General features: G+C 42.7%; 1 protein-coding gene across 5 annotated transcripts in view; it reads left to right on the forward strand.

Annotated features, from left to right (window-relative positions):
• The window catches only part of hdac5 (histone deacetylase 5), a 113221-nt gene that overhangs the window by 97600 nt on the left and 7688 nt on the right, over nucleotides 1-7933 (forward strand). For 4 of the 5 annotated variants that reach the window (XM_008414989.2, XM_008414990.2, XM_008414985.2 and 1 more), the window contains 6 exons: nucleotides 3170-3289; nucleotides 3523-3620; nucleotides 5863-5981; nucleotides 6080-6213; nucleotides 6329-6410; nucleotides 6499-6679. In XM_008414989.2, coding sequence (XP_008413211.1) covers nucleotides 3170-3289; nucleotides 3523-3620; nucleotides 5863-5981; nucleotides 6080-6213; nucleotides 6329-6410; nucleotides 6499-6679 — 734 coding nt within the window. The remainder of the gene's footprint in view (nucleotides 1-3169; nucleotides 3290-3522; nucleotides 3621-5862; nucleotides 5982-6079; nucleotides 6214-6328; nucleotides 6411-6498; nucleotides 6680-7933) is intronic. The other variant, XM_008414987.2, reaches the window with a different exon arrangement.

Genomic DNA, 7933 nt, shown 5'->3' on the forward strand with positions numbered 1-7933 from the left:
GACTCTCAGTTGTGTGATATGTCAGCTGTTTGAGATTTCTCTCTGTTCTTACGTCACCGCGCTTTCTGATTGGCTACCTGTCACATTCAGCTGGTTGTATTCTCGTTCAGGGAAAACCCCACAGGCTGCGATAAAAGGGCCAAGACGACCCAAATTGGGCAATTTCAGTATTTAGTGGGAACACCAACATGCAGAAGCCTTATCTGACTGTTCAACCCCCCCGGACCGCAACAAAATGTCCAAGTCTTGACCGGTCCACGGTAATAAAAAGGTTGGGGACCACTGATTTAGCACATACTAGTAGCAACACGAAGGATCAGCGTTTTACTGTTACAGTTACTGTTCGGAAACAACCGTAATCAGTTCAGTTAAATCTAATCTTGGCAACTTTTTCTTTTTCAACCTAATAAATGTGATATTCAATTGACCTGTTATGACTCAAATTTTGGGTGTCCTCCCCCCTCTGCTGCTGCATCGTTGTGTAAAACCTGGAGCAGCAGAGATATTTGCAGCTTATATGTGTATGTTTACTAGTTTAAAAAAAAAACTTTGGGGGTGTGGCTTATAGTCTGGTTCGGCTCATAGTTGGGAAAATACGGACTATAATCCTTCCTGGACTTTTTCTGTGAAGAACCCAGAGAGGGTTATTTGATTGTGCTTTCTGGAAAGCAATACATTTTTACACTTAGGTATTCCTACAATCGTCACACTTTTTCTGTTACAAACTGACTCCGGACCCCAGCAGAGAAGGGAAAAGTTATGTGGCCCTCACAGGAAAAAGTTTGGGGACCCCTGCTTTAACACATTAAAATCTATGTACTTAATTAATTGAAATTAATGCGTTAAAGTCTTGGCCCTGATTTAAAAAAAATTGACATTCAGTATCTGACATGCTTTCCATGTTAAAATTAGGACTAATTAGGGTCAAAAGAAACACCTTTAGTAGTGCTGAAATATGTCTAATTCACTTTTATATGCTATTGACTAAAGTTTTCTGTAGCAAACACATAAAAGCAATAGCAATTGTTTTTTAATTCCAACCACCTCAAACAAAAGTTTAAGATAAGGTCATGGATGCTGTGTTCATGTGCATGAATGACTCATGCACATGAGTCATTCTCATGTGCAGCTGGTATAGCCACTTCCTCAGTCTGAGCACATGTGGCTATATGGCAATGTTGGTGCAACAAAAATGATTTACATTGTTACATTTCTTTGTTTTTAAAGAATGTAAATGTTCTGATTGTTCAGAAGGGATTTTAGTGCCATATGTGAATAATCAGGCTTTGCTTTCAGTTCAGCATCATTAAATGTTTTTACAGAACAAAAATGCCCTCTCCTCCATGCTGGATGCTTTGCATTTGCAAGACCAAAATTGTCTGCTCTCACAAGGTTCAGATTATCCCTGCATATCATTGAGATCAATAAACCACTTTGTTTTGTACAATCTAAATATTCGAAATATTCTTTTTCATGCTGTCTGTGGTCTACATCACTCCTTTTGTTTAGTTTATTTTAAATCAGTTCTTTACTGAGGTTAAAGCTTTGCAAGGCACTATATCTGCAAAGATATAGAGCCTTGCAAAATGTAATGCAAGGCACTACTTTACAACTGACCACTATGTTGGGGCCACATTCAACGTGGTGCTCTGGTTTGAGGAGACAATGTGAAACTTTTGATGCAGCCAAACTCTTGGCTTTGACATTGAGTCATGTTGCCTATCACATTATAACTGTCTCATGTTATAATGTGTCAAAAATAGCAGGGGATAAAACATTGACCTATTCAACTGTGTTTATAGTATCCAAGCATCTCACTGTCATGATCCGTGTTTCTGTGTATTTATTTTAGGGTTTTCTGTGTTCAGTTCTTTCCTGTGAGTCTCTGTCTCTGTGTCTTCCCCGTTGATTGTTCCCAGATGTGTCTCATTCCCTTGATTACCCCCATGTGTATTTAAGTCCACCTGTTGTCTCTTGTCGGGTCCTTGTCTAACGTAAGTCCTTGTCTGAGGGTTTGTCTGGCGGCACAGTAGTACTGTGAAGTCCTGTGTCGGCATTCGCTCGTTTTTGTCAGTCTTGTTAATTCAGTTGCTACCGGTGCTGAGCCTCTGTGTTTCTGCTCTGCCTTGCAACCTGTGATTTGGACTGTTGAGCATCATCATTAAATTCTTCATTTTCATCTACATCCTGGGTCTACTTGCGTCTCTCCTAACTACCAACCACCAAACATTACAACAGAAGGACCCGACCAGACCAAGGTGAGGAATGCAGCTTTCCACCCACATGGATCCAGCAGATTGGCCAGCGATGATGAGGAACATCAGGCGCTATGCTGACGAGGTGTCAAAACCATACGCCCCGAACAGCCACCTCAACACCGCCACCCGGATGCTGATCTGGCTCGACGAGTGGATTCCCCGTTGCCACCTCCCGGCTTTGGAGGTTCTGCGCCAGGATATGGATTGGGAGTTCCGCATGGCGAGAGCGGTGCTGAAAGGAGAACCTCTGCCCGCAAGGCCGGTAAACTTTGTTTCCTGCGTCCAACCCAGCTCCGTCAGTTCTGTGCCAGCTCCGGCTCCGCTTCCAGTTGTCTCCGCACCCTCTCAGCCTCTTGTTGCCGCAGCAATGCTCACCTCCAGCCACTGCTGTCTCCCCTCAGCCAGTTACCATCCCCATGGCTATTGGTTTTCAGACCCCCTGACCTTCAAGCAGGACAGCTGAGGGCGTGGCCCACTCCAGCGGGAGTCCCAGTTCCAGCTCTGGAGCTTCCTGTGCCGGCGACGACCGCCGGACCCCCCACGAGGTGTTCGCCTCCTGGTTCTCCGCCCACTCTGTTGGGTAGATTTTTTTTTTTTTGTTCTGGACTCTGGCCCTCCTTCCGTCGCACCTCCGCCCACCCTGTTGGGTTGTTTCTTTTTTTGTTTCTTGGACTGTTCATTTTCGTGGGCGTCTGGTAGCCGCCCTTGAGGGGGGGTACTGTCATGATCCGTGTTTCTGTGTATTTATTTTAGGGTTTTCTGTGTTCAGTTCTTTCCTGTGAGTCTCTGCCTCTTCCCGGTTGATTGTTCCCAGGTGTGTCTCGTTCCCTTGATTCCACCCACATGGATCCACCACACATTACGATACTCACTGACCTTGCCTCTGACGTTACTGTGAACTCTCATTGCAGGACATTCACCATGGCAACGGTACCCAGCAGGCCTTCTACAACGATCCCAATGTGCTCTACATATCTCTGCATCGGTACGATGATGGAAACTTCTTTCCTGGCAGTGGAGCACCAGAGGAGGTATGTGTTCATTCAATTGTTTAGTCTTTGTAACCAAGCCAAGACTTTGGTTACATTTTGTTTGAATTTTGTTTAATACCCATGGATCATCCATTTACCATTTATCAAATGTACCACTGCTTTCAATTACCCAGTGTAACAAAAGCAGCAATTTTTATTCAAAACTGTAACTATCAAAAATAATCGACATAAATCGACTGTCTTTTAAATGTATCTCTGCTTGCTCTGTGTAGGTGGGCTCAGGTGCAGGAATTGGCTTTAATGTAAATATAGCATGGACTGGAGGAGTAGAGCCTCCTATGGGTGATGTGGAATACCTCACTGCTTTCAGGTAAACATTTCCTTACTGGAAGTAGCCAATTATCTCTGAGTAAAATCTGTTTGTACACATTTACTATACAGCGTTCCAAACTGTTAAATCTGAAGCATTTAGGAAATACCTGGATAACTCTGAAAACCAACACCAACTCATACTACGCTGCAGTGATACATTAGAAAAATTATGCTGTCTAACATTGTTTTGGCAAACTTACACACCAAAACTACATTAACCTTCAACCTTCCATTGACGTAACTGGGTGTCATTACTGCCAACGTAAATAACAAACTTACTGTATTTACACTTATTCTTAGCCAGCAGATTCATGTAGGATATGTAAAAGAAGCCAGCAGGGAGACGCAAGGATAACACTGTGGAGAATGGGGATGGGAGTAGACGACAGGAACTGGCAAGGAGTGCCTGAAGATAAGGTGCTTAAATGTTGGAGAGGTTGAATTCTGAACAAAAGACATAGGCTGATGAGCTAACGGGTTGCAAGTATGAGGGGACGAGCATGAGGCAGACTGAGGAGAGAGAGAGAGAGAGAGAAAGTTGCACAAGGGGTGATGGAGAGTACACAGGGATTGGGGAATAAATCTAGCACTAAAAAATAACTAGAAACCAGAAATAAACATAGAATCACTAACAAGAACTTAACTGAAGTAAGACAGATCAAGACTGATCTAATCAAAGGAACACAGAATAATAAAACTAAACCAAACTCTAAAACAAGTAAACAACCCAGGATTCCATCATTATGAAACACGAGGGGTTCCCAAAACAGAAAGTGAAGCAATAGAAAAGGAACTTTAACTTGCTTATACAGCGATCCCTGGTTTTTCGCGTGGGTTGAGTTCCGAAAATAACCCGCGATAAGTGAAATCCGCAAAGTAGTTACCTTTATTTTTTTACAAAAATATTTTTATTTTATACAGCATAAATAAATACTCTACATTGAAACCAAAGAACAAAACCTGTTTTCAGGTCAGCGGATGTGCGTGTGCATCAATTCGGCATTAATGTGATCCGCAGTCATGTCATTAAGGCGTTTCCTCCAACCTGCTCCACGAGATTCACAGCTGTATCTACGGCAGAGCCATGGATCTCGTCAAGCGAGCCTCCGGTCGGGTTTTGCGCTGATTCTGGCCATAGTTTTTTCCAGCAGGCATTCAAAGTTTTCAGTTTTCATTTCCTGAATGGCCAATCTGTATTACTTGTATTTAAAAACCGTAACATTATTGGCACACAGGCAGAGAAGAACCGCAGAGACTGTTTAGTCAATCAGGACGCAGAACACGATGCACTGTGAAAAAAAACTGAACAAAAAAAAAATCCGCGAAGCAACGAGACCTGAAAGGTGAACACGTTGTAGCGAGGGATCACTGTACATTTGAATAACTCAGAAAAGTCTCAGTACAGAGAAATTCAATCAAAAGAGTAAAAGAAACCAGCAGTTTTATTTATTAACCATCCAGATTTACTTATTTTAAATAAGGTCTCAGTGTGAACCTATATTTTTAGAAACATGTTTGTAAATAATACTGTTCTTGTGGTTGCAAACAAATCTATATCTCAGATATTACTAGCACAGTGTTTTACAAAAGTTAAAGTTACATTTTATTGGGTTTTTTTGTTACAGGACATTAATCAATATTGTTATTTAGTTGACCTATACAGCAGTCATTGTCTCAAGGCACTTCACAAAAATAGTCAATTCAATTTAATCATGCAGACAGTCAAGAGGCCTGTTAACTTTGGAGGAGGAACAGAGATCCACAGCTCAGGTGGAAGTATATTCCACTTCTGTTTGTCAAACAACCATTGTCTATACTATACCTGCTTGTTTTAACAGGGTTATAGGTAGGGAATGACACTAAGCAGTGCGCATCATATAGCCCAGTAATAGTCATGCACTCTACAAATCTGAACTTTATAGAAGAATGGCACAATTGTTGAGAGAAAGTTATAAGAAGTCCTGTTGCAGTTTGCCACAAGTTATATAGGCGACAGCTTACAGATCTGTGGAAGAAGGTCCTCTGTCAGATAACATCACAACTTAGCCTTTTTAGCCTAGATGCAACATCCTCCTGGAGAACTATGGTGTCTGGAGTTTGGGATCTTAAGGAGATAATTTAAGAATACTTTTGCAAATCATAATCTCCATGCAGTGTAAATATTTTCATAATTAATTGTGGGAAAGCTAAACTGTGAGACAAAAGCATAATCTAAGACCTTGCCTGTTTTGTGTGTTTAGGAGTGTGGTAATGCCCATTGCTCAGCAGTTCAGTCCAGATGTGGTCCTGGTGTCTGCAGGCTTTGATGCAGTGGAAGGTCATCAGTCTCCTTTGGGTGGCTACAATGTTTCTGCACAATGTGAGGCTTTAGTAGCAATCCCACAAACCATTTTTTTCTACCCATATTTTTGTATTTACTTTTTCCCAACATGACTCCTGATGAATCTGTGTTTGCAGGTTTTGGTAAGCTAACACAGCTGCTGATGGGACTGGCAGGTGGGCGGATTGTAATGGCGCTCGAGGGTGGCCATGACCTAACCGCTATCTGTGACGCGTCAGAGGCCTGCGTCTCTGCCCTCCTGGGAGATCCGGTAAGAGACAGACTCAAGCCTGATTTGCATGAGAAAATGTGGAATAAGCTACATTGCTAATGCAGTGAAATTAATCACAACTAATATACTGATTAGATTTGTGTCTATCATTCAGTGTGACTCTGGGTTTCAGTGGCCTCAGGAAAAGCCATGTCCAAAAGCCTGCGCCTCCCTGGAAAGAGTCATAGACATCCAGAGTAAGAACAATCACAATATGGTTCAGATTAAACACCACAGCATGTAGTCTATCTCTGTCTCTGACTGTGTCTTTGTGACTGTCTCCAGGTAAGCACTGGCCTTGTCTCCAGAGTCCGTCTCAAACCAGTAGCCCCTCGCTCCTGGCAGGGTCCCCTGTGGCCCCAGGCCAGTCTGAGAGGGACGAGGCTGAAACACTCAGCGCCATGGCCTCGCTAAGTGTTGATGTGGACCAGCCAGACTCTGTTCCTGAAAACAGAGAATTTAACAGGTCAGTTAAGGTGTACATTTTGACCATAATACTGTCACCACCATTTGCTTCTTGATGCTTACTGTTAAGCATAACAAAAATTATATAAAAATAATGATGCACAATAATATATGTGATGCTTATTGTTAATTTTCTATCTCGCATAACTTCAGAGGACCTGCCAAAAACTCTTGAATGTGATTTTATGGACAGAAATATTTACTCGTCTTTTTGTAGTTCACCATTAACCAATACCGGTTTCCTGTCTGGGTGCTTCCCAGATGATTAGATCTATTTTGTGAAACATCCTAAATTACATCTTAAGTTACATCTACCTTTATCTATCTGAAAAAACTACAAAGCAGAACAGTTCCCTGAGCAAGTTCATGTTATTGAAAATGTTGCATAAAAAGTAGAATTTGATGGAGAATAAAATAAAACTGTATGGGTTTATTGACCCTTGAATTTTTTCAGTTCTCATTATTAGGCCCGAGCAGCTAAGCGCTGCGAAGGCCTATTGTAATCGCAGGATTTCTTATTCTTGTTGTTGTTGTTTTTCTTATTATTATTTTTCCGTCACTTCGCGGGGCTGTTTGGGGGCTTTATCATATTCAAAAACTCACCAAACTTCACCCAAAATTGTCCCCCGACGAAAATGTTCGGATTCTGGTGGAATCTGAAGTGGGGGTGGCTCTACAGCCCCCCACCTCCAAAGTGAGTTGGGGGAAACCGTAGGTCGTAGAGATCTGAAATTTGGTATGTAGGTAGATCTGGCTGCGAGGGCCTCCAACACCGCTTGCGGCTTTAATGTTTGTTTGTTTTTTCACCACAACTGTACACTGTGGCTCCTTCACCCCAGTGTAGGAGCCACAGTGTGGGCTCCTACACTGGGGTTTATATCCAAAAGTTGGATATAAACCCCAGATGCACTCTGTGTTGTACAATATATATATAATAATAATTCCCTTCTCATCCTCCGCGGTTCTCTCTCTCTCTCTCTCTCTCTCTCTCTCTCTCCCTCTCATATCCTCTGAGCTCGGGTCCTCTACCAGAGGCCTGGGAGCTTGTCGGTTCTCCTCCAGTATCTTGGCTGTGCCTAGAACTGCACATTTCTGGACTGAGATGTCTGATGTTGTTCCTGGGATCTGTTTTAGCCACTGCTCCAGTTTGGGGGTGACTGCCCAGAGGGCCCCGATGACCACAGGCACCACTGTGGTCTTCACCTTCCAGGTCTTTTCCAGTTCCTCTCTGAGGTCCTGGTATTTCTCCAGTTTC

Source organism: Poecilia reticulata, linkage group LG8 (assembly GCF_000633615.1).
Source record: "Poecilia reticulata strain Guanapo linkage group LG8, Guppy_female_1.0+MT, whole genome shotgun sequence".
Lineage (NCBI taxonomy): Eukaryota > Metazoa > Chordata > Actinopteri > Cyprinodontiformes > Poeciliidae > Poecilia > Poecilia reticulata.